General features: G+C 48.7%; 1 protein-coding gene across 2 annotated transcripts in view; it reads right to left on the bottom strand.

The window, feature by feature from the left end:
- SEMA6B (semaphorin 6B) overlaps positions 1–26368 on the bottom strand; it is an 85065-nt gene that overhangs the window by 21913 nt on the left and 36784 nt on the right. Inside the window, exons 3-8 of one of the 2 annotated variants that reach the window (XM_053372333.1) lie at positions 25681–25807; positions 13999–14062; positions 12451–12513; positions 2713–2814; positions 2465–2555; positions 771–890 (exon numbers count right to left, since the gene is read on the bottom strand). In XM_053372333.1, the coding sequence (XP_053228308.1) occupies positions 771–890; positions 2465–2555; positions 2713–2814; positions 12451–12513; positions 13999–14062; positions 25681–25807 (567 nt within the window). Of the gene's footprint in view, positions 1–770; positions 891–2464; positions 2556–2712; positions 2815–12450; positions 12514–13998; positions 14063–25680; positions 25808–26368 lie in introns of those variants that run through there. The other variant, XM_053372334.1, reaches the window with a different exon arrangement.

Genomic DNA, 26368 nt, shown 5'->3' with positions numbered 1-26368 from the left:
TGGAAAAATAAAAATGTGGCTCCCTTCTATGTTTGGATTGAAGATTTATGCAAACTCGCAACATATAAACAACTTGCATATTAACACAGATGCCATGAACAAATTCTGTGATATTTGGGACCCATTCTTGCAAATACGGTGGTACCTCGGTTAACATATGCTTCAGGTTACAGACGCTTCAGGTTACAGACTCCGCTAACCCAAAAATAGTAGCTCGGGTTAAGAACTTTGCTTCAGGATGAGAACAGAAATCGGGAGGTGGCAGCAGGAGGCCCCATTAGCTAAAGTGGTACCTCAGGTTAAGAACAGTTTCAGGTTAAGAACGGACCTCCAGAATGAATTAAGTTCTTAACCCGAGGTACCAGTGTAGTGTAATAGGTTAAAATCTGGTGAAGTACAATAAACAACCTTGTAAAATATACAGTTTTGCCCCCCTCCCCACTTTATTTTCCCTTTTACATGTGTTCTCTTTCTCTTTTTCTCTTTTATTTACATATCCCCTTGTTTAGTGCACATATAATTATGTACTTTTTGAACTTTCGATAAAGATGTTTAAAAGCAACTCCCCCCCCAAAAAAACCCCCACGTATTTTATTCCGGTTTGCCAGCCGATTTAAAGAAGCCTCAGTCGATTTCGTCAAGAGGACGTTTTCCTCGACACCGATTCGTCCGTTGAGCACGTCGCCTCGTGTTACGAGCGAACGGAGCGGCTTTTCCCACTCCTGCCTCCCCCCGGTCTCCCCCCACCGCGGAGTGAATCGACAAAGCACCTTTAAACCACTTGGAGTCGTGCTTGACTGTGCGAAGAGTCGGGCTGTCTCCCAGGCTGCGGTAAATGACTGCGTCGATGGCCAGGAAATCCGTCACGGTGGCGGTGAAAAGCATTCCACCTGTCAGGGAAGGGGAGATAGATATGAGGTCTTGTAAGAGAGAGGAGTTGTAAATAACGCCAGGTGGGTATGTTGCGCGGCGCCCGGAGGTTGGAACCGGCAAAGAAAATGCTCTAGCTCAGCCAGAGAGTGCGTGCCCTGCGTACGAAAGGTCCCCAATTCAATAAAAAAGATAAAGGACCCCTGGATGGTTAAGTCCAGCTAAAGGCAACTATAGGGTTGCGGCGCTCATCTTGCTTTCAGCCCGAGGGAGCCGGCGTTTGTCCGCAGACAGCTTTCCGGGTCATGTGGCCAGCAGGACTAAACCGCTTCTGGTGCAACAGGACACCGTGATGGAAACCAAAGTGCACAGAAACACCGTTTCCCTTCCCGCCACAGTGGTGCCTATTTATCTACTTGCACTGGTGTGCTTTCGAGCTGCTAGGTTGGCAGGAGCTGGGACAGAGCAACAGGAGCTCACCCCGTCACGGGGATTCGAACCGCCGACCTTCCGATTGGCAAGCCCAAGAGGCTCAGTGGTTTAGACCACAGCGCCACCCGCGTCCCATAGGTCTGTGCAAACAACACTCTTTGTACACATGACATGCCTGCAGAACAAATTTCAGAGATGTGCAGATTTCAGTTCCCATATTATTTTGGGAAGTCTGAATTAAGCAGGCTTGCCTCAAAATGCCAAGTCAACCCATTTCAATAATAATAATAATAATAATAATAATAATAATAATAATAATAATGATTTATTTATACCCCGCCCATCCGGCTGAGTTTCCCCAGCCACTCTAGGAGGCTTCCAATCGAGTGTTAAAAACAATACAGCATCAAATATTAAAAACTTCCCTAAACAGGGCTGCCTTCAGATGTCTTTTAAAGAGAAGATAGCTGCTTATTTCCTTGACATCTGGTGGGAGGGCGTTCCACAGGGCAGGCGCCACCACCGAGAAGGCCCTCTGCCTGGTTCCCTGTAACTTGGCTTCTCGCAGTGAGGGAACTGCCAGAAGGCCCTCGGCGCTGGATCTCAGTGTCCAGGCTGAACGATGGGGGTGGAGATGCTCCTTCAGGTATACAGGTATATATTCTAATATATTTATTAGGAACCATGTGACTTTTGTAGGTGTGTTTTTAATTTAAGGTTGGGCACATGGGACCAAACAGAGGAAGGGAAGGCATCTATGATTCTTAACAAGAGGGGTCATCCGTCCACCAACACACACAAAAACGGCTTGTATCTCAAGGACCACCGATAACCCACTTCGTTGTCTCCATAGGAACCAGAGACTGGCTTGCTTCTCTGTCGTTGAAAGAGCTCATTCTTTGTGCATGTGAGACCAGGCTTCAGGAGACCCTGGTTCAAATTCTTGCTTGGTGGCCTTGAGTGTGTCCCCGGTCTAACCTACCCCTCATGGTATTTGTGATGCTTAAGGAAACCCATAAATATTTGCAGGGCTGGGGGCAGGGAATGGGTGCATGCAGGCAGCCTCAAGCTCCTTGCAGGAAAAGTGAGGTATAAATGCTGTTTCTGCTTTCTGAGTCATAATAACCCGGTCAAAATACTTCCCTCCATGCTCTGAACTGACCTGTGAAGAGAGCGACGTTGGCGTGCTTGGGATCATAGGGGCACCGAGCCATCCCACTGATGTTGTCTCCCGTGGGCTCCAACGTGTCCATCTGGTGGGAGGAAAAGATAGTTAGACAAACTGCGGATCTCTCGAGGAGCCAGACTAGTTGGGGCGCAAGGGATATTTGAGCAGTGTGCAGTGTGCAAACTGGGGTGAGCGATGAGTTACGGGCACTGCCTGGCTGGCCCCAAGTTCCTGGTACTCACGGTGTAGTTGGCGCAGATGGGATTGAAAGCGTTGGTGCCGCAGACGAAGAGGAGGTTGTCGTTGCGGAGCAGAAGCACTTTGATAAAATTCCGGCACTCTGCCTGGGGAGGAGAAGCGAAGCGATGAAGGCTGCAAAGCGAAAAGCACTCCTGACATGCTCAGAGTTTGCAAGGCCACTTCCGCCTTCAGGAGGTGGTGGGGTTGCGGGCTTCACGGCCCCTCCATGCGCGCGGTGGGTGGAAGCCAACACCGCGCGATTGGGGGGATTCCCAACCACGTCACTCCCTAGCCGGCCAATCGGCAGGTTTGGGGGCGTGGCCTGCCCTATATAAATGGGACGCGGCCGGGGATCTCCCTCTTTGCCGCCCACCAGCTGTTCCCTGTTTTCCCACCCTATAAGGTTTCGTTCTTTGACCTTGCTATGGACCTTGGTTGGTCGCCGTCGAGGGGCCTGGTAGGAATCTTTCCACTTGGAAAATTGGCACCAGCCACTTGGTTTTCGCCTAAAGGTAAAGGTAAAGGTAAAGGTACCCCTGCCTGTACGGGCCAGTCTTGCCAGACTCTGGGGTTGTGCGCCCATCTCACTCTATAGGCCGGGGGCCAGCGCTGTCCGGAGACACTTCCGGGTCACGTGGCCAGCGTGACATCGCTGCTCTGGCGAGCCAGAGCCGCACACGGAAACACCGTTTACCTTCCCGCTAGTAAGCGGTCCCTATTTATCTACTTGCACCCGGGGGTGCTTTCGAACTGCTAGGTTGGCAGACGCTGGGACCGAGCAACGGGAGCGCACCCCGTCGCGGGGATTCGAACCGCCGACCTTTCGATCGGCAAGCCCTAGGCGCTGAGGCTTTTACCCACAGCGCCACCCGCGTCCCTTGGTTTTCGCCTACCTCATAGCAAATCGCCACAACTTTCTGGGTATTGGCGGTTAGGCATTGGAATAGTTCTGTAGATGAAAGAGGGGAGGTAACGCCATCACCTGCCCCACATATTGAAGGGTAGTCCACTAAAGGATTCCGGGGGGTGTGGCCCTGTCCGAAGCCTAGGGAGGTGTGGGCCTAAGGCACGCCCCCTATCGGTGACCCCGGGGGAGTTTCTAGTTGATGTGCATCAGCAGGACTCCCCCTGCTGGTGGTTAACCCTTCCCAGACTTCAAGCAGATGGGCTGGAGTCGGATATAGTTGGATAGGACCAGTGCCTAAGCCAATACCGCTCATCACCTGTAACCAATAAAGTTGTGGCCTTTTTTAGCCCATTAACCTTAATAATTGTGTCATGTGTCATTATTTCTGCCTGGGGAGGTCGGGAACTCGTCACACAACATTGCTGGCCTAGACGGGAAGCGAGCCCTATAGGGGGCTGAAGGCAGGCGAGGCCCAGGTCAGATCGAGTCTCCGATGCTTCTTTTCTTATACCCACCAAACACCTTATAAAAACAAGCCAGGACTCCTTCTCAACAAGCAAAACACTTCTATTATCACCATCATTTTTACTCCCCCTAATTGCAAGTTCAGTGCTCCGTGCTGACAGATGCAGGGCGGTTCCCTCACTGCGAGAAGCCAAGTTACAGGGAACCAGGCAGAGGGCCTTCTCGGTGGTGGCGCCCGCCCTGTGGAACACCCTCCCACCAGATGTCAAAGAGAACAACAACTACCAGACTTTTAGAAGACATCTGAAGGCAGCCCTGGTTAGGGAAGCTTTTAATGTTTGATGCATTACTGTATTTTAATATTTTGTTGGAAGCCGCCCAGAGTGGCTGGGGAAGACCAGCCAGATGGGCGGGGTATAAATAATAAATTATTATTCTTATTATTATTATCACGAGGATTTGTTTTTCAAAAATTCACAAACTGGTGTGGAAATGTGGAGAGCTGAGTTTCAGATTAGAAAAATGAGAAGCAACGTGGGTTTTCTTTTTTGGGGTGTGTGACGTCTCTGAAGTTTGGAGACGTACAATAGAATCCAACAAAACTCTCAAACCATAGAAGTGCCCTTCACCCCCCCAAAAAACTGTGTTTTTTGACCAGGAATCATGGACATGTTTGCATGCTATTGTTTTGTTTGTTATTACAACTGTGCATTTTGTGTCTGTGTGCTTTTATATTGCAAACTGTCCTGTAATCCTTGGACGAAGGGCGGCGTAGAATTTTTTATTTTTAAATCGATCTAATCCGTGCCGTTTCAAAGCACACTTTTCCCGGACAGACGCCTCTTTGCGCGCATGGTTCTGTCAGGGAACTGGGTCTCCAAATTTCTAAGGGTGCAGATAGCGAAGCGGAATCGTTTGCGTATCGTTTCACGGGTTTGGTCACTCCCCCACTTTTGTTGTTGTTGTTTAGTCGTTTAGTTGTGTCCGCCTCTTCGTGACCCCCTGGACCAGAGCACATCAGGCACTCCTGTCTTCCACTGCCTCCCTCAGTTTGGTCAAACTCATGCTGGTAGCTTCGAGAACGCTATCCAACCATCTCGTCCTCTGTCGTCCCCTTCTCCTTGCGCCCTCCATCTTTCCCAACATCAGGGTCTTTTCCAGGGAGTCTTCCCTTCTCATGAGGTGGCCAAAGTCTTGGAGCCTCAGCTTCAGGATCTGTCCTTCCAGTGAGCCCTCAGGGCTGATTTCCTTCAGAATGGAGAGGTTTGATCTTCTTGCAGTCCATGGGACTCTCAAGAGTCTCCTCCGGCACCATAATTCAAAAGCATCCATTCTCTGGTGATCGGCCTTCTTTATGGTCCAGCTCTCACTTCCATACATCACTACTGGGAAAACCATAGCTTTAACTATACGGACCTTTGTCGGCAAGGTGATGTCTCTGTTTTTTAAGATGCTGTCTAGGTTTGCCACCCCCCCTTAAACGTGAGCAAAATGGAGTCTCTCATCTTGTCCCTGGTTTCAGGTTGTGCTTTTTTTAAAAAAAAAACTTGCTGTTGGCAATATCTTGACATTTGCACCTCACTCTTTACTTCTCGTGTGGGTACCAGTAGTAATAATACTGCTGGTAATAAATGGGGAAGACCTCTTTCTCGCTTCTGCCCCCACACCTCTGTGGCCAGCTATTTGGCTCCAAGCTTGCTACCTCTTCTCCTTCACCCTTGCCTGCTCTAGCACAGACCTTTGTGTTTCTATTGTGAGTTCTCATCCTCTCTCTTTGCTCTCCCATCTAAGCACCTTTCTTCCCGCTCTGTTTCCATGGTTTCCGAGCAGGCCAGAGAGAGAACGAGAGAGAGAGAGAGAGAGAGAGAGAGAGAGAGAGAGAGAGAGAGAGAGAGGAACGGGGTTGGGTGAGCCATTCCCCCCCTCCCCGCAAACTCCGCTCACTTCCCCACTTCCTGCTAGCATCTCTGCTTCATCTTTCGAAGCCATAATCCCTGCCAGGGTGGAAGGCAGTGGAAAAAATGGTGTGTGCGTGTTTTACTCCCCAGAAATGAAGACTCTCCATGTGCCCCTATTTTCCAGGGACGGTCCTGGATTTACAGAAGCCGTCCCGGTTTCTGATTTGATCCCAGAATGTCCCACTTTCCCTAAGGATGTCCCTGTTTTCATTGGGGAAATGTTGGAGGGGATGGAATAAGATGCCCCTATTTTTATTGGGGAAATGTTGGAGGGGATGGAATAGGACGTCCCTATTTTCATTGGGGAAATGTTGGAGGGGATGGAATAGGACGTCCCTATTTTCATGGGGGAAATGTTGGAGGGGATGGAATAGGATGTCCCTATTTTCACTGGGGAAATGTTGGAGGGGATGGAATAGGACGTCCCTATTTTCATGGGGGAAATGTTGGAGGGGATGGAATAGGATGTCCCTATTTTCACTGGGGAAATGTTGGAGGGGATGGAATAGGACGTCCCTATTTTCATGGGGGAAATGTTGGAGGGGATGGAATAGGATGTCCCTATTTTCACTAGAGAAATGTTGGAGGGGATGGAATAGGACGTCCCTATTTTCACTGGAGAAATGTTGGAGGGGATGGAATAGGACGTCCCTATTTTCACTGGAGAAATGTTGGAGGGGATGGAATAGGACGTCCCTATTTACATGGGGGAAATGTTGGAGGGGATGGAATAGGACGTCCCTATTTTCATCAGGGAAATGTTGGAGGGGATGGAATAGGACGTCCCTATTTTCATCAGGGAAATGTTGGAGGGGATGGAATAGGACGTCCCTATTTTCACTGGAGAAATGTTGGAGGGGATGGAATAGGACGTCCCTATTTTCATGGGGGAAATGTTGGAGGGGATGGAATAGGACGTCCCTATTTACATGAGAGAAATGTTGGAGGGGATGGAATAGGATGTCCCTATTTTCATTGGAGAAATGTTGGAGGATCTGGAGTTATGAAGCTATCAATATGGGTTCCTCATTTTTACTCCAATCGAATATGTGCCTTTTTATAAGCGTGTGCATTTCTCTGCTTGGCTGGAGAACTGCGACACAAAATTCAGAGAACTAGAAATTTCGAAAGCTGGTTTGCACCTGGTTGCGGAAAAGCATGCATTTGGTCTTTTTGCCTTGAAATGCAAACCGAACCGGATTTCTCTCCCTCCCGCTCCAGGCTAAATATACCTAGGATTTGGAGAAGGACCACAGGGCAGCCTCTGGCATTTCATGTTTGGCAAATTTGTTGTTGTTTAGTCATTTAGTTGTGTCCGACTCTTCGTGACCCCCAGGACCAGAGCATGCCAGGCACTCCTCTCTTCCACTGCCTCCTGCAGTTTGGTCAGACTCATGTTTGTAGCTTCGAGAACACCGTCCAACCATCTCATCCTCTGTCGTCCCCTTCTCCTTGTGCCCTCCATCTTTCCCAACATCAGGGTCTTTTCCAGGGAGTCTTCTCTTCTCATGAGGTGGCCAAAGTCTTGGAGTTTCAGCTTCAGGATCTGTCCTTCCAGTGAGCACTCAGGGCTGATTTCCTTCAGAATAGAGAGGTTTGATCTTCTTGCAGTCCATGGGACCCTCAAGAGTCTCCTCCAGCACCAGAATTCAAAAGCATCAATTCTTTGGCGATCAGCCTTCTTTATGGTCCAGCTCTCACTTCCATACATCACTACTGGGAAAACCATAGCTTTTACTATACGGACCTTTGTTGGCAAGGCGATGTCTCTGCTTTTTAAGATGCTGTCCAGGTTTGTCTTTGCATTTTCTCCCAAGAAGCAGGCGTCTTTTAATTTCGTGGCTGCTGTCACCATCTGCAGTGATCATGGAGCCCAAGAAATTAAACCCTGTTTAATTTTTCACCCTCTGACCCCCACTGCTCTCTGTTCTCCCAGGGAAAGTCTTTGGATGGCCCAAACTGGAGCCTCTCTGAGACCTGCACACTGTGTTTCACACTCTCCCTTCAGCTCCCGGCAAACATTTCATATCCAACGTGATTTATTAAGAGGCTGGTATAATTGGTTTTGTAATTAATTATTTCTGGTCTGTTGATCGGAACAGACACATCTCATAATCAGTGCGAAATCCAATTTCCAGATTCTATTAACGCCTCCCTGGGCCGAGTGTGAGGGAGAAGAGCCAGACTTTCCCAGGAGACATCTCAAAAGGATTCAGGACCAGCGGAGAGAAACTCTGGGGAGTATCCTTGCCCCAGCTGGGGAGCTGGGATCGCAGGCACCTTGCGACTGAGGTAAGTGTGTGTCAGGGCAAGCAGCCTGGGTTGCAAACTCTTTTAGCGGCCTATTTAAAGGATGTGAGCAAGCACTTCACAGGAACACAAAGTTAATCCTTGTGGTAATTTGGTCTTTGAAATAGAGCAAAATAGCAGAACCTCGGTTTTCGTACGTCTCCGTTGCCGAACCTTTCGGAACACGAACGCCGAAAACCCGGAAGCAAATGCTTCCGTTTTTGAACGCGCCTCAGAAGTCAAAACAGCTTCCGCTGTGTGTTTTTCAATTTTCTCAATTGAATTTGCTGGCAGCCCTTTGCGCCTCAGTTTTCTAACGTTTCGGAACTCGAACGGTCTTCCGCAATGGATTACGTTTGAGAAACTGAGGTACCACTGTATTCTATACTCTTTTATTTTGTTCCGAGCTTTTAAGTTTGTTGTCGGTGTTTTTCATGTTGATCCTGGCCGCTGACCGTAATCAAACGACTACAGAGCAAAATGTACATTCCCATTTTTGAGTTTCGGATTTATTGGGGCTGTCAGAGAGCCACTGCCATTGACTACTTGAAAACATGGCCTTGTCACCGTGGTCACATGATCCCCTATCAGCTGGGCAAGATACAAAAGGAGAGACAGAGATGCTGGAATGAGAGAACCTCAGAGATGTGCCGAAGAAGCGGTTGATCCAGCCAGCCGGCCAGTTCTTTTGTTTCCCCTTCCCTCGCAGACCAGATTTGACAGGAGGTGGGGCTACCCACCTGTCAATCACCTAACGTCACAATGACACCAGATGATTGCCAGGTCTTCAAAGCAACGCTCAGTCTTGGAATCCTTTGAGTGAATCTGCACATTTCAGTTCTGCATTTTTCCAATCTTAACATTCAGTTTGGTGCATTTCCACGCCGGTTTTTGACACCCCCCCCCAAGAATCAAGTCCAAAAAAATAAAAGGAATGATATCCTATAAACTACCTATGGCTTCCAACAGAGGCTCAGTGGTGTGAAACGTTGATGTTTTCTATCTCCCGGCGTTGGGAAGTTTCCTGTACCCCGACTCCTGCTCTGTAAAACTGTCTGCTGAAGGTGGGGACGTTTGCAAAGTTCTCATGTCATGACACTGTCTAGTCCTAATAATAATAATAATTTATTATTTATACCCCGCCCATCTGACTGGGTCTCCTCAGCCACTCTGGGTGGCTTCCAACCAAATATCAAAAACAATACAACGTCAGACATTAAAAACTTCCCTAAACAGGGCTGCCTTCAGGTGTCTTTTAAAAGTAAAATAGTTGTTTATTGCCTTGACATATGCTGGGAGGGCGTTCCACAGGGCGGGTGCCACCACCGAGAAGGCCCTCTGCCTGGTTCCTGTAACTTGGCTTCTCACAAGGAGGGAACCGCCAGAAGGCCCTCAGAGTTGGACCTCAGTGTCCGGGCAGAATGATGGGGGTGGAGACGCTCCGTCAGGTATACAGGATTGAGGCCGTTTAGGGCTTTCAAGGTCAGCACCAACATTTTGAATTGTGCTCGGAAACGTACTGGGAGCCAATGAAGATCTTTCAGGACCGGTGAGGGAATAGGATTAAGTTGCTCATCTTCACAACAACAGAACATCGAATATAACACCTGGCTTGGCTGGAATCCCACCACATCCAAAATTCAAGATCTTACTCTTTACGCCAGTGGTTTTCAACCCGTGTGCCGTGGCACCCTGGGGTGCCTTGAAGGATGGTCAGGGGTGCTGTGGGCAACACTGGCCTCCGTCCCTCTTTCCTTCCCTCCCTCCTCTGATGCCCTCTGGCATCTCTGCCTCTCAAAGGCTTGCGTGGCTATTTGTTGCAGCAACCCTGGCTGCAAGCTCCACATGCAAATGGTGCCTCTGGGGCTAGCCAGGGGGCGCTGGGTGCCAGGAGCAGAGACGGCCTTGGAATAAGCAAGCAAGCAAGTGGGCGAGGGAGCCCAGCCAGCCTGTCTGTCTGTCAGCCCTTGCAGTTGGAAATGGATGGACGAGGCTGGGCAGCCTCTCTTGTGCTCGCTGTGTGCAAGTTCTGCCTGGACACGGAGGGCCTTCTGGCGGTTCTTTCCCTGCAAGAAGACAAGTTACAGGGAACCAGGCAGAGGGCCTTCTCGCTGGTGGCACCCGCCCTGTGGAATGCCCTCCCACCAGATGTCAACTACCAGACTTTTAGAAGACATCTGAAGGCAGCCCTGTTTAGGGAAGCTTTAAATGTTTAATAGACCATTGTATTTTAATACAGTACATTCGAAAACCGAGGTATCACTGTGGTTGGTCAAGGGAGCCATGACTCAAAAAGGTTGAAGACCACTGCTTTATGCAATCTCCTAGTCCCTATTTACAAAGCTCAGTTTGAAAATATCCTGGCGATTAGGAAGGTTTTAGTCGCCCCTGCCCCATTTCTGTGAAATGCTGACCCATTTATGAGATGAGTCACTCTAGAGCGAGACGTCCAAACACCTGCAGGAATTGGCCAGGAGTCCCTAAAAATCTGCGCATCCTATTCAAAAGCAAAGGACCACACTGGGATCTCTCAAAGTGTCCCGATTTTCCAGGGACAGTCCTGGATTCAGTAGTGATGTATGGAAGTGAGAGCTGGACCATAAAGAAGGCTGATCGCCGAAGAATGAATGCTTTTGAATTCTGGTGCTGGAGGAGACTCTTGAGAGTCCCATGGACTGCCAGAAGATCAAACCTCTCCATTCTGAAGGAAATCAGCCCTGAGGGCTCACTGGAAGGACAGATCCTGAAGCTGAGGCTCCAAGACTTTGGCCACCTCATGAGAAGAGAAGACTCCCTGGAAAAGACCCTGATGTTGGGAAAGATGGAGGGCACAAGGAGAAGGGGACGACAGAGGACGAGATGGTGGGACAGTGTTCTTGAAGCTACCAGCATGAGTTTGACCAAACTGTGGGAGGCAGTGGAAGACAGGAGTGCCTGGCGTGCTCTGGTCCAGGGGGTCACGAAGAGTCGGACACGACTAAACGACTAAACAACAAAAAGTCCTGGATTTACAGAAGCCATCCCAAGTTTTTGACTTGATCCTGGAATGTCTTGCTTTTCCTTAGGACGTTGACGTTTTTCAGCTATTTTTAAGGAAATTCGCCAAAAAACCAACACTCCTGACACGGGTTGCCATACGACTGAGTTTTCCTGGACATTTGTACCGATTTTGGGAAGTTCCGCCCGGATGCAATTTCTGACGGAAATGGCAGCCCAAGTTAAGCTGCAGTTCCATAAAGCTAGGGTATCGGAGACTCTGCACAGTTTTGCAGACATATGAGAAGGTTGAGGGGGAAAACTCTGTGCCCAGTAATACTTTAGATGCAAGATTGAGGGTGGGGGGGCGACATCTAGGTGCTCTGAACATGCCTGAGTGTGCAACACGAAGACGCACCGTGAGTGGCAGAACCAATTATGCAAAAGATGTCATTACTGGCAAGCGTAATGATTTATTCAAGCTGCCAAGTCCAGCTTTCTTCAGAGCATGGTTTCAGTTATGTTAGCCCAGGACCTGGATGTTAAAAAGCATCGCAAAACATGCAACAGCAAGTGCGTGCAGATTCCTGGCCAGTTGTTCCCTAGGTCTCCTCTTCCTGATAAGGTTCAAGTTTCTTATTTTTCCAATCTTACCTTCAGCTCCGCACATTTCCACATCTGTTTGCAAACTTTTTTATTTTTTAAAAAGTCCCCGTGCAAATTCATTGGCACCTTAGTGCAAGTTTCTCCTGATAGACACCATTCGGTGTGCAATTTTGCCTAATACAGGGGCTACCTCGGTTCTCGAACGAATCCGTTCCAGAAGCTCGTTCAGCTTCCAAAACGTTCGATAACCGGGACGCGGCTTCCCATTGGTTGCAAACCTTCTTGCACTCAGCAGAAAATGCTGAGGGCTCTGAGAAACGTTTGAAAACGGAAGCATTTACTTCCGGATTTTCGGCATTTGAGAACCAAAACGCACTACAACAGAGGCATTCAGGAACCAAGGTGCCACTGTAAACACATTTCCCCAAAGCAATTTCCCCTAAAACGACACATTTTTTGCATGCTATTTTCCCCACTAATACAGGTACGTGCATTTATATGTGAACTTGGCATTGTAAGGTGCCGCAAAACAGACTTACCTCGTGTTTTCCTTTCATCCGGCAGATGTTGATATCGTGTTGATTCGACCTCCATGTCAGTTTCTAGGCAAAGACCGAACCACAACAAAAATGGGTGAAAGAAAAATAGGGAGACAATTATATCTGTGTGGAGTGTGTTATAGTCTCTTCCCCTCCACCCCCCCCAAAACACACTTCTAAACAGTACAGTCGTACCTTGGAAATCGAACAGAATCTGTTCCAGAAGTCCATTTGACTTCCAAAACGTTCAGAAACCAAAGCGCGGCTTCCGATTGGCTGCAGGAAGCACCTGCAGCCAATCGGAAGCCATGGAAGCCCCGTCAGATGTTCGGGTTCCAAAGAACGTTCACAAACCGGAACACTTGCTTCCGGTTTTCGATCGTTCGGGAGCCAAAACGTCTGAGTACCAAGGCATTTGGGATCCAAGGTATAAGATTTACCAACCAAAGTGGTATTCAGCTAAGTTTTACTAAGTAGACCCACTGAAATGAATGAATGTGGTGCATTAATTCCAGCAGTTCTGCTCTCAGTATAAAACATAGTTGATTGCCACCCAAAGGCTGCAACCATAACCCAATTTGCCTAGGAGTAAGTCTCATTGCATTCAATAGGACTTACTTCTGAGCAGACATGGTTTCATTTGCACTGAAAAATCTTCTTTCGGAGGGACCTCCCTGGTTCTAGCCTATAATTTCCTGTTGCCTCTTTTCCCTGGGCTCAGTATCCACTTCAAAAATGCCCTCTTTGCTACGCTGCTGAGCTGTGACACCGGCTCTTATTGGGTGTGTTCTGGACTGTTATATCTACGTTCTGTTTTACTGAGAAAATCAATAAAAGCCTATTTAAAAATAGCCCAGTCCTATGAAGATCCATATCAACCTCCAAGGGAGTACTTTTTAGCAGGGTCTTTCGTTTCAAAACATTGGGTTCGATCCAGTGCTTTAAAAAAAAGGGGGGAGGGAAAGGTGTTGGTACTCACGTTGTTACAGAAAGTGTTGAACTGCACAGCTCTCCCTCTCTGCTGAAACCAGGAGAGTCTTGCGCTCCCGGCTTCAGCTAAAGGAACCCGAAGCCTTCGGAGTGCAGCGCGAGGTCCCGCTGCGCTCCAAAGCCTTCAGGTGGCTCTCCCTGAAGCCTGGAGAGCGAAAGGGGTTGGTGCACACCGACCCCTCTCGCTCTCCAGGCTTCAGCGAAAGCAACGCGAAGCCTCCGGAGCATGGAGGGAGCGCTCCCTCTGCGCTTCGGAGGCTTCGCGTTGCTATCACTGAAGTCAAGGAGCCTGCATTCGCTCCATAGGACGCACACACATTTCCCCTTACTTTTTGGAGGGGAAAAAGTGCGTCCTATAGAGCGAAAAATACGGTATATATTTAAAGGTGCTGGTACTGCGTAACTTTGAGTAGCCCCAGGAAAAAAGTACACTATCCAGCCAACTTTAGTCCTGCTCAGAGTAGTCCCATTGCAATTAATGGGCCTAAGTTAATCATGCAAATTGATTTCACTGACAAGGGCTACAAAGACCCTTCACTTTTGAGATTTATCACGTACCTGATGGTAGCGCATTTCACTGGCCGAGGCCTCGGGTTCAAGGCTGATGCGGTACAAGTTGTCCCTGAGAAGAAAAGACAGGGAGAGAAAAATAAAAAATGAAGTCTGAGATATTCTGCTTCCTCTCCCATCTTTTAGAAGACCAGGGCAGGCCAAATTTAAATTGCACCGTTCGTCAGCCAAAAATAGGAATGCAAACCAGAGTTCCCAGGATATACCCCAAGCATTTCTTGATTTAACAAAAGAGCAATACGCATTGATTGTTGCTTTCATTTTATGGATTAATGGTCTCATAAAATTCATGTTAAATTGCTGTTTTAGGGGTTGTTTTGAAAAGTCTGGAACGGATTAAGCCGTTTTGCTTTACTTTCTGTGGGAAAACATGCCTTGGTTTTGGAACCCTTTGGTTTTGGAACGGACTTCTGGAACGGATTAAGTCTGAGAACCAAGGTACCACCGTATTCGCTTTGTAACCCCCTGTCTTTGCAACAATCAGACAGGAGGGGGTGCCAAACGCTATCTGAGAATACCAGGAATGCACATGGACCACCTTTCACTCTCCCAAACTCTGGTGAGTCCAACTGCATTGGAAACGCAGTGGGGAGGGTTAAGCAACTCCCCAAACTGCTTCTCTGCTTCAAAATGTAACCTGCTGCTTTGAAATTGCAGATTTTCAGAGGAGAGCCAAGTCTCCCCATCGTCAGATCAAAAGATCCAGTTTCTCCCTCCCAGAACTGCACCTCCCCAAATAAGACACTTCTTCTGGGCTCAACACTGGCATCGGCAACTAGGGAAAGGTTTGGAAATTCCACATATCCAGAGCCAAGCTTGGGTAACAGGTTCTGGGTTCGAATGCTTGTAAAACCGGCTCCGGGTGCGAGGCAATGCTAGCAAAGTGCCCCCAGTGCCCCCTGGCATGCTGTGCTAGGCTTAGGCTGGCAGCATCAGCCGGAGCCACATGCCCATTGGGTGAACTCGCTGGCATTCCTCGTCCCTCGTTTTCATTTCAATGCAATACTCTACAAAAAGCTCTGCAGTGTCAGCGAATTAACATTGAGGATTCCAGGGAGGCTGGGCGTATGAGTTGGCGGGGGGGCGGGGGTGGAAAGACCTGTCAACTTTGGTTTCTCTCAGTTTTGCATTGTTGAAGTTTTAAGCGGAATCCGTCACACTTCCTTTTTTTAAAAAAAATATTTATTAAGATTTTACAAAACATATATCACATATAACAAAACGAAAACATCAACAACAAACAAAAAATACACACTTAACAAGAAAAAGAAAAGAAGAAAAAAAAAGAAAACTTCCACTTTTTAAATTTCAAAAATCCATATCCCTCTTTCCTGACCTCCTCACATCCCCCTTTTTTGTATTCCTCTTTATTCCGTCAAATTCAGCAAATTCTAACCCTTTTTCCAAACTCGTTTATAATTATATATTTCCAGTTATTATGTCTCTAATTTCCCTTATCTTGAACCCTTGCACCACCTTATATACTTTGACATAATATTATTCTAGTCATACCCCCTCCTTATTAAAATTCCTCTTTTCATAACTCTTTTAACCATATCCCAAATGCCATGTTACCTTCACATCCCACATCATTTTAACACTCAAACATTTTACGATATTTTTGTAGATAGTTCTTAAACTTTTTCCAATCCTCTTCCATCAATTCTTCTCCCTGGTCACGGATTCTGCCAGTCATTTCTGCCATCTCCATATAGTCAATCACTTGCATCTGCCACTCTTCCACGGTGGGTAGATCTTGTGTCTTCCAATACTTGGCGAGAAGTATTCTTGCTGCTGTTGTTGCGTACATAAAAAATGTTCTGTCTTTCTTTGGCACCAATTGGCCGACTATGCCCAAAAGGAAGGCCTCTGGTTTCTTAGGAAAGGTAAATTTAAATACCTTCTTCAGCTCATTATATATCATTTCCCAGTAAGCCTTAACCTTTGGGCATGACCACCAAAGGTGAAAGAATGTTCCCTCAGCTTCTTTACATTTCCAGCACTTGTTATCAGGCAGGTGATAAATTTTTGCAAGCTTAACTGGGGTCATGTACCACCTGTAAATCATTTTCATAATATTCTCCTTTAAGGCATTACATGCTCCCAGTCAGCAAACATAATGTTGTGACCTATGTCCTGCGCCCACACTTCCGCATCCATTTGTGAGTTTTAAAAAATCTTACTGGCACGTTACTGCAAATTTCTCCCAATAATGACATTTTCATACGCAGCTTTGCCTAATGCACGCATGATTTGCAAAGCAATGCTCTTTAAGACAATGCACCACTGTCCATTATTTTCACTAATGCATAGAGACAGTTGGAGGATGGATGGCGGCTAACAGATTGAGGTTGAATCCTGACAAGACAGAAGTACTGTTTCTGGGGGACAGGGGGCGGGCGGGTGTGGGGCACTCCCTGGTCCTGAATGGGGTAACTGTGCCCCTGAAGGACCAGGTGCGCAGCCTGGGAGTCATTTTGGACTCACAGCTGTCCATGGAGGCGCAGGTCAATTCTGTGTCCAGGGCAGCTGTTTATCAGCTCCATCTGGTATGCAGGCTGAGACCCTCCCTGCCCGCTGATTGTCTCGCCAGAGTGGTGCATGCCCTGGTTATCTCCCGCTTGGACTACTGTGCTCTACCTTTGAAGGTGACCCGGAAACTACAACTAATCCAGAATACGGCAGCTAGACTGGTGACTGGGAGTGGCTGCCAAGACCATATAATACCAGTTTTGAAAGACCTACACTGGCTCCCAGTACGTTTCCAAGCACAATTCAAAGTGCTGGTGCTGATCTTTAAAGCCCTAAACGGCCTCGGTCCAGTATACCTGAAGGAGCGTCTCCACCTCCATCGTTCTGCCCGGACACTGAGGTCCAGCGCCGAGGGCCTTCTGGCGGTTCCCTTGCTGCGAGAAGTGAGGTTACAGGGAACCAGGCAGAGGGCCTTCTCGGTAGTGGCACCCGCCCTGTGGAACGCCCTCCCACCAGATGTCAAAGAGAAAAATAACTACCAAACTTTTAGAAGACATCTAAAATCAACCCTGTTTAGGGAAGCTTTGAATGTTTAATAGGTTATTGTATTTTAGTGTTTTGTTGGAAGCCGCCCAGAGTGGCTGGGGAAACGCAACCAGATGGGCAGGGTATAAATAATAAATTATTATTATTATTATAGAGGACAGTGACGGTTTTAGGTGTGTCCGATATGTGTGTGTGTTGAGCCGAACCCAGAAATATCCCAAAAACATCACAACAACATCCCAAAAAGGGGCAGGGCAGAGGCAGTATGAGGGGGACGATGTAGGAATCAAGCCTAGTCAGAGGAATTGGCCACTCTCCAGGCACCCGGCTTGAGTTCCTTGTTGACCTCCCCGTCTGCGACTCCCGGCAAGATCAGGCGAGATCTCAATCGGCGATCCTCTAACGTGAGAAGAACACACCACTCCTCCCCTGCCATCCCCAGGGAGGGGAAAGAGACAGACAGAAATGTATTTACATGCCTTTATTTCTGTCTTTCCAGCAGTACAGAGAAACGTGTCTGCACTCTCTTAACGCCAACAGCAGAGAGAGAAAACTCCTCCCCTGTACTTCCAGTACAGGTCAGATGACACTCTGAGCTAACATCCGGTGCTCAGTACAGTGAATAGACTGTTCCTTTGTTCCCACGGTACAGTCCCAAACATCAACATCCTGTTTGGCTTTTCAGCCATCTGGAGCTCGCTGCTGCATTGCTCCTTTTTCGTAACAGACACAAGGGGATGTTTGCAGGATTTTCCCATGGTGCTTCAAATATCTTCTTCTTTGGTGATCCCTCGTAGCCGAGTAAGACTGTCTTCCATAAACACGGTTTTAACAGTGAGTCCGTAAATGACTGTGGAGGCCAATTCTGGATCCACACGTCCTTCCACTGTTGGGACATAGGTTTCCGGGCGGGACTTGATCATGGTGAGGGTTTGCCAAGGTGCCTTCCTCTTAGCACATTTCTCCCTTGCGTCCTGAGTTCGAGTGTCTTCAAAGCCCACGACACCTTTGGTCAAGGCTGTTCTCCAATTGGAGCGCTCGAAGGCCAGTGTTTCCAAATTGTTGGTGTTTATACCACATTTTTAAAGATTTGCCTTGAGACAGTCTTTAAACCTCTTTTGTTGACCACCAGCATTACGCTTTCCATTTTAAAGTTCGGAATAGAGGAGTTGCTTTGGAAGAATTGATGCTTTTGAATTATGGTGCTGGAGAAGACTCTTGAGAGTCCCATGGACTGCAAGAAGATCAAGATAGATAGATAGATTCTTTATTGTCATTACACACGTGCAACATTGCACAAGTGCAACGAAATTGGATGCCATCCCTTAAAAACAACAAAAGCAAAACAACAACAACAACCAACAAACCACATTCCAGCCACACCCACACCCATCAATCTCCCAGGTCACACTATCGAGTTACAGCATTCAAAAGGGCCACAGCTCTCGGGTAAAAACTGTTTTTCAGTCTATTTGTCCTTGACTTGATGTTTCTATATCTCCTGCCAGAAGGCAGTAGTGCAAACAGACTGTATCCCGGGTGAGATGAATCCTGCAGGATGTTGTTTGCTTTCCTAAGACAACGGGAACCGTACAATTCTTCCAAAGATGGGAGAGGTTGACCAATAATCCTTTGTGCTGTGGTTATGACCTTCTGGAGCACCTTCCTCTCCCTAGCTGTACAACTGGAGAACCAAGCACAAATACAGTATGTAAGAATGCTCTCTATGGAGCCTCGGTAGAAGGACACCAGCAGTCTCTCACTCAGATTGTTCTTCTTTAAAAGTCTGAGGAAATAAATTCTCTGCTGGGCCTTCTTCACCAGAGCAGTGGTATTTGCGCTCCAAGTCATGCCCTGATCGATAGTTACTCCCAAAAACCTGAATTCCGCCACCCTCTCCACCCGTTCCCCATTGATATGCAAGGGCTGAATGTCCGCCTTTTTTTTCCTGTAATCCACCACTAATTCCTTGGTCTTAGCCGTATTAAGAGCCAGATTGTTCTCTCCACACCAAACACAGAGCCGCTCCACCTCGTCCCGATAGGCGGACTCATCCCCTCCTGAAATGAGCCCTACCACTTCCTCTCCATTCGGAAGGAAATCAGCCCTGAGTGCTCACTGGAAGGACAGATCCTGAAGCTGAGGCTCCAAGACTTTGGCCACCTCATGAGAAGAGAAGACTCCCTGGAAATGACCCTGATGTTGGGAAAGATGGAGGGCACAAGGAGAAGGGGACGACAGAGGATGAGATGGTGGGACAGTGTTCTCGAAGCTACCAGCATGAGTCTGACCAAACTGTGGGAGGCAGTGGAAGACAGGAGTGCCTGGCGTGCTCTGGTCCTGGGGGTCACGAAGAGTCGGACACGACTAAACGACTCAACAACAACAACAAAATCAGGCATCTGAACAACATGACCAGTCCAACGAAGTTGATGTTGAAGAATCATTGCTTCAACACTGGAGATCTTTGCTTCTTCCAGTACACTGGTATTAGTTTGCCTGTCTTTCCAAATGATGTGTAACATTTTTCGGAGACACCGTTGATGGAATCTTTCAAGGAGTTGGAGATGACGTTTATAAGTGGTCCACGTTTCACAAGCATACAGTAAGCTTGGTAGCACAATAGCTTTGTAAACAAGCATTTTGGTTTCCCTCCGAATGTCCTGGTCCTCAAACACTCCGCACTTCAATCGGGAGAAAGCCTCACTCGCAGAGCTCAGGCAATGCTGGATTTCGGCATCAATGTCGGCCCTTGTGGAAAGGTTACAAGGGGATGTTTGCAGGATTTTCCCATGGTGCTTCAAATATACATGACTTCACTTAAACATGCAGTGCCTTGGGACCTAAATGGGGGGTTGCCCATGTATTTTTTAAAAAATACCTGCATTGCTCCAGAATGTGCATTTTGGAACGTATTACAGTGGCAAGGTAAAGGTAAAGGGACCCCTGACCATTAGGTCCAGTCGTGGCCGACTCTGGGGTGGCGGCGCTCATCTCGCTTTACTGGCCGAGGGAGCCGGCGTACAGCTTCCGGGTCATGTGGCCAGCATGACTAAGCCGCTTCTGGCGAACCAGAGCAGCACATGGAAACACCATTTACCTTCCTGCTGGAGCGGCACCTATTTATCTACTTGCACTTTGACGTGCTTTCGAACTGCTAGGTTGGCAGGAGCAGGGACCAAACAACAGAAGCTCACCCCACTGCGGGGATTTGAACCGCTGACCTTCTGATCGGCAAGCCCTAGGCTCTGTTGTTCAGACCACAGCACCACTTACGTCCCCCATTACAGTGGTACCTCGGGTTAAGTACTTAATTCGTTCGGGAGGTCCGTACTTAACTGAAACTGTTCTTAACCTGAAGCACCACTTTAGCTAATGGGGTCTCCTGCTGCCACCGCGCCGCCGCCGCGCGATTTCTGTTCTCATCCTGAAGCAAAGTTCTCAACCCGAGTTAATATTTCTGGGTTAGTGGAGTCTGCAACCTGAAGCATCTGTAACCTGAACCGTATGTAACCTCAGGTTACATACTTGGTGGGGAGAATTGCACTGCAACGTTCAGATAAATGCACGCATTGTTTCAGAAAGAAGAAGAAGAAGAGGAGGAGGAGGAGGAGGAGTTTGGATTTGATATCCCGCCTTTCACTCCCTTTAAGGAGTCTCAAAGCGGCTAACATTCTCCTTTCCCTTCCTCCCCCACAACAAACACTCTGTGAGGTGACTGGGGCTGAGAGACTTCAGAGAAGTGTGACTGGCCCAAGGTCACCCAGCAGCTGCATGTGGAGGAGCGGGGACGCGAACCCGGTTCACCAGATTACGAATCCACCACTCTTAACCACTACACCACAATGGCTCTCCGGTGCAAATCTGGTGGGTTCTCCTGTAAACGTGGGCCAAATTGAATTTCTACCTAGACTACGACTTCCATCAGTGACGGTGCGCCCTAGCATTCATCCAAGACGCCCTGTGCTGCCTCTCTGAAGGGTAAGCAAGTTTGGACGCCAGAACCAAGTCCGTACCAGGGGCCCACAGTGTCCCGTGCGCAACCCGAAAGGCGCATCGCCGCCACTTGTGTCTGACGGGTCTCCCGGCCTCATCGGCGCATCCAGGCGCTCTGTTTACAAATGGCAGAGTCGCGCTTCATTACCCCACCAACCCCATCTGCGCAGCCCAGACTCTAAAAGACCCATTAAAAACGCAAATAGATAAAAATTATATACCCAGAACGGGATTTATGATGTGCAAGGCTCCGGGGCGAGGTGCGGGAGGAGGGAAGAAGGCAGCGCACTGAGGAGAAATCCATGCACATGTCTGGAGGTGATTTAGTGCTTTATTGGGGTGGGGGTGCGGATACCACCCCAAAGCATCTAAATGCATGATGAGCATTCAAGAGCCAGCCCACCCAATGGAAACTACAACTAATCCAGAATGTGGCAGCTAGACTAGTGACTGGGAGCGGCCGCCGAGACCATATAACACTGGTCTTGAAAGACCTACATTGGCTTCCAGTACGTTTCCGAGCACAAGTCAAAGTGTTGGTGCTGACCTTGAAAGCCCTAAAATGCCTTGGCCCAGTAGACCTGAAGGAGCGTCTCCACCCCCATCGTTCAGGCCAGACACTGAGGTCCAGCGCCGAGGGTCTTCTGGCGGTTCCCTCAGTGCGAGAAGCAAGGTTAAAGGGAACCAGGCAGAGGGCCTTCTCGGTGGTGGCACCCGCCCTGTGGAACACCCTCCCATCAGATGTCAAGGAAATAAACAACTACCTGACTCTTAGAAGACATCTGAAGGCATCCCTGTTTAGGGAAGCTTTTAATGTTTAATGTTTTATCGCTTTCTTATTATGTTGGAGTGGCTGGGGAAACCGAGCCAGGTGGGCTGGGTGTAAATAATAAATTATTGGACTGCCCTTCTTTGTCATTTGAATCCATTGGTTTGGGCCGTACCCTGTGGAGCAGCAGAAAATGAGCTTGCTCCATCAGTGGTCCAGGACCTCATAGTACGACAAGGACCGCCTCTCCACACATGAACCAACCTGGACCCTGTGAGCATCATCTGAGACCCTTCTTTGTGAGCCAGCTCCATCCGTGGTCCCGAGGGTGGCAACACGACAACAGGGCCTTTTCTGTGATGGCTCCCTGTTTGAGGAATGGTCTCCCCAGGCAGGCCTGCCTGGCGCCTTCATTACATATCTTTAGTTGCCAGGCGAAAACATTCCTCCGTAAACAGGCCTTTAACTATCTGCAGCCTTTTAGAAGTTGGGGTTTTAAATATTTATTTCTCTCCTCCCTTGATTTTAATGTGGGGTTGTTGTTTTGGTTTGTTTCTTTGGTCACAAGCAAGCAAGCAAGCAAGCAAGCAAGCAAGCAAGCAAGCAAGCAAACAAACAAACAAACAAACAAACAAACAATCCACATGACAGCCTGTATTTGAATCTGGCTATATTAGGGTTGCCATATGCCTGGAATTTCCCAGACATAGCCAGTATTCAGCTCTTATCAACAGCGTCCATAGAGACGCGGGTGGCGCTGTGGGTTAAACCACAGAGCCTAGGACTTGCCGACCAGAAGGTCAGCGGTTCGAATCCCCGCGACGGGGTGAGCTCCCGTTGCTCAGTCCCATCTCCTGACCTAGCAGTTCAAAAGCACGTCAAAGTGCAAGTAGATAAATAGGTACCGCTCCGGTTGGAAGGTAAACGGTGTTTCCGTGCGCTGCTCTGGTTCGCCAGAAGCGGCTTAATCATGCTGGCCACATGACCCGGAAGCTGTACGCCAACTCCCTCGGCCAGTAAAACGAGATGAGCTCCGCAACCCAAGAGTCATCCACGACTGGACCTAATGGTCAGGGGTCCCTTTACCTCTAACAGCGTCCAGGCGGAAATCGCTGAAATGTCCTTGGAAATCTGGATGCATGGCAGCCCATGCCGTTAGAATTTTATTGAAAATAGCTCAAAAACTCCTTTTTTTTTAAACATTTCACAACTTTGGGTAAAAAAAAAAAAGCTCATCATTTGTGCCCGGGTTTTCTCTTCTTGAAATAGGGGAATCCTATATTTGAAGATGTCCTGTCTCCTGACGGTCATGGATTGTGCTGGCCCATCCCACCATACCTGCAGTCATCTGTTGGTGCCTGAACCTGACTCATCTGACTCCCGAGTTGCTCTGAATAGGCCTCACCCGAATCTGATGCGCAGCCCTATTCATTGCTTTAGTTTTGGCCACTGTGAGCGTCGCAAGGTGAATTTGCGTGTGTAGGTCCCCAAGCCACCCCTCAAAATAATTCACACATCAGACGTAATTTAAGTTTAAGGTTTTTGGGCACTATTTTGGCCACAAATTTATTAAAATACAAAATCTGTGAGTGGTTGCTTAGACATTGGTTACGACTATCTGCCCCCCCGGCTGGGACAGAACTGACATTCCGAACTCCATCGGAAGCCAGTGAAGGGAAAGACAATGTTGGGGATCAGTTGAGCTGAGCACCAGTCCCTCACCGCTCACCCAACCAGCTCCCCAAGGCTTGCCGGCCCTGGTCCCATTTCAGGGATTGGACGAAATCATGGCAAGCCCCAGGATTCCTTTAACGGAATTCCCTTCCAGCGCCATTGGAGGGGCAGGCACAGCCTACCCCGACCCCTCCACCACCAGCTTTTTATAACCAATAACTAACCGCAACCTTACAAGTTGTGACGATTTGCTACGCAGTAGGCAAAAACCAAGTGGCACCAGCCAATCAGCCAAATGGCAAAATTCCTACTAGGCCCCTGCCCCAAGGCAGACGACCCCATGACAGGCGAAGCAAGGTGAGTGTAGAAACCGCCGCTTCGCTATATGCCTCGCGACAAGGCGCTAGACCTCATTCTGGGAAGGCCGCGCAACTCTGAAATTAGGCAAGGCAGCGGTTTGCGGAGTACGCCGAAATCTATCAGGCAGAGTGCCTTAACCCGGCCTCGCCATTCTTAATTTATCCTGCTTTCTCTGCTGTGCTCTTCCTGTGGATTTCAGGTTGCTATGGCGATGCAGCAGTCCGCAAGCTAGGCAACTCTGCACCCCCTTTGTATTATGTCTCCGCTTCCACCCCCCTTTGCCTCCTCCAGCAAATATTTGATGCTACTCTTAAAGGCACAGGAGCCTCACATTGCAGCTGGTTAGACCTGCGGGGGTCACCGAGGAGAGAGTGCCTTTGAACATGTGCAGAGTGCCTTTCCCTTCTCATGGACGGGCCAGCAAATAGGGACATTCTGGGATCAGACCGGAAGCTGATGGCTTTCGTAATTCCAGGACTGTCCCTGGAAAACTGGGGTGCTAGGAGGGTATTATTCCACCATAAGGTAAAGCGTAAAGGGACCCCTGACCATTAGGTTCAGTCGTGACCAACTCTGGGGTTGCGGCGCTCATTTCGCTTTATTGGCCGAGGGAGCCGGCGTACAGCTTCCGGGTCATGTGGCCAGCAGGACTAAGACGCTTCTGGCAAACCAGAGCAGCGCATGGAAACGCCGTTTACCTTCCCGCCGGAGTGGTACCTATTTATCTACTTGTACTTTTGATGTGCTTTCGAACTGCTAGGTTGGCAGGAGCAGGGACCGAGCAATGGGAGCTCACCCCGTCATGGGGATTTGAACCGCCGATCTTCTGATTGGCAAGTCCTAGGCTCTGTGGTTTAACCCACAGCGCCACTCGCATCCAGACAGCCTACCTCCAGGTTAAACAAGCATTTTGTTCAGACTTAAAGATAGGGATCATCTACAGGGTTCTTTTACCGGACGCGGGTGGCGCTGTGGGTAAAAGCCTCAGCGCCTAGGGCTAGCTGATCGAAAGGTCGGCGGTTCGAATCCCCGCAGCGGGGTGCGCTCCCGCTGCTCGGTCCCAGCGCCTGCCAACCTAGCAGTTCGAAAGCACCCCCGGGTGCAAGTAGATAAATAGGGACCGCTTACTAGCGGGAAGGTAAACGGCGTTCCGTGTGCTGCGCTGGCTCGCCAGATGCAGCTTGTCACGCTGGCCACGTGACCCAGAAATGTCTGCGGACAGCACTGGCTCCCGGCATCTTGAGTGAGATGAGCGCACAACCCTAGAGTCTGTCAAGACTGGCCCGTACGGGCAGGGGTACCTTTACCTTTACCTTTACAGGGTTCTTTTAGATGGCGGATGAATGACGCTTCGCTGAGAAATGATTTGATTGTAAATAAAGCTCAAAAGACCCTAAAGGACTATTTTGAGTTGAACCTAAATCCTGGAATTGAAGCAAGGGTCGTATGGGATGCAATTAAAGCGGTAATGCGAGGTTTTTTGATTCAACAGAACTCTATCAGGAAGAAATAGTAGAATGAGCAAAAGGAAAAAATTCTGTCTCAGTTAAAGGAGAAAGAGAAAGAAATGACATGTAACCGAAAAAATCAACAGATTCAAAAGGAAATTAAAGCGTTACAATCTCGGTATTCACAAATAGTAAACCAAGAAATTGGTTTAACCCACAGCGCCACCCGCGTCCACCATAGGCAATTCATATTGTAACTCTCAGTTTTTAGAAGGGAATAAGTCCCTCTTGCCTTTGCCGAATAACCACGGTCCCTGTTTCTAAATCATGCACTGAGCTTCCGAATGCTATAGGGACACCAGGGACATCTTAACATGCTCATATGGCTGGGTTGTATGGGGTTACCTGTCTCCTATGTACAAAGTCCTGTTGAACGTCAACATTCGTTGGATCCTGAGGCGCTCTGCACCGCCATCTTGGCTGGAAAACCGGCCCATCCCGTTGCCCACGAAGACCGGGTAATGCTTCACATCTGCGGGAAAGCGAGAGAAGGTCAAGGGGAAGTTGGACAAGTTTATTTACGTTTATGTGTTCGTGCATTTAAAGATCACTCTTCCAGTGGAAACCAGGTCCACAGCCACACCATGCAGCCGAAGCACATTCGGTGCATGTGGCTTCCCTCAAAGGATTCTGGGAGCTGTAGCGTGCACCCTCACAGAGCTGTAGTAGTCACCAACCTTCACATACGACAGTTCCCAGGATTCCTTTGGGGGAAGTCAGAGCGGGTGATCTTCATAAAAGGGGAGGGGGAGGGAAGAGAAGGGAAATAAAAGATCAGACTGAATTCAAATTAAAGGCCAGGCGGAATAGCCCTGTCTTACAGGCCCTGCGGAAGGAAGTTAAATCCTGCAGGGCCCTGGTCTCATGGGACAGAGCGTTCCACCAGGTCGGAGCCACCACTGAAAAGGCCCTGGCCCTGGTGGAGGATAATCTAACTTCCTTAGGGCTTGGGACTTCTAAACTATGGTTATTCATGGACCTTAAAGTCCTCTGCAGGGCAGACCAGGAGAGACCAGGCATAGGCAAACTCGGC

This window comes from Podarcis raffonei, chromosome 18 (assembly GCF_027172205.1).
Source record: "Podarcis raffonei isolate rPodRaf1 chromosome 18, rPodRaf1.pri, whole genome shotgun sequence".
NCBI lineage: Eukaryota > Metazoa > Chordata > Lepidosauria > Squamata > Lacertidae > Podarcis > Podarcis raffonei.
This window is presented reverse-complemented; position numbering and strand designations above follow the sequence as displayed.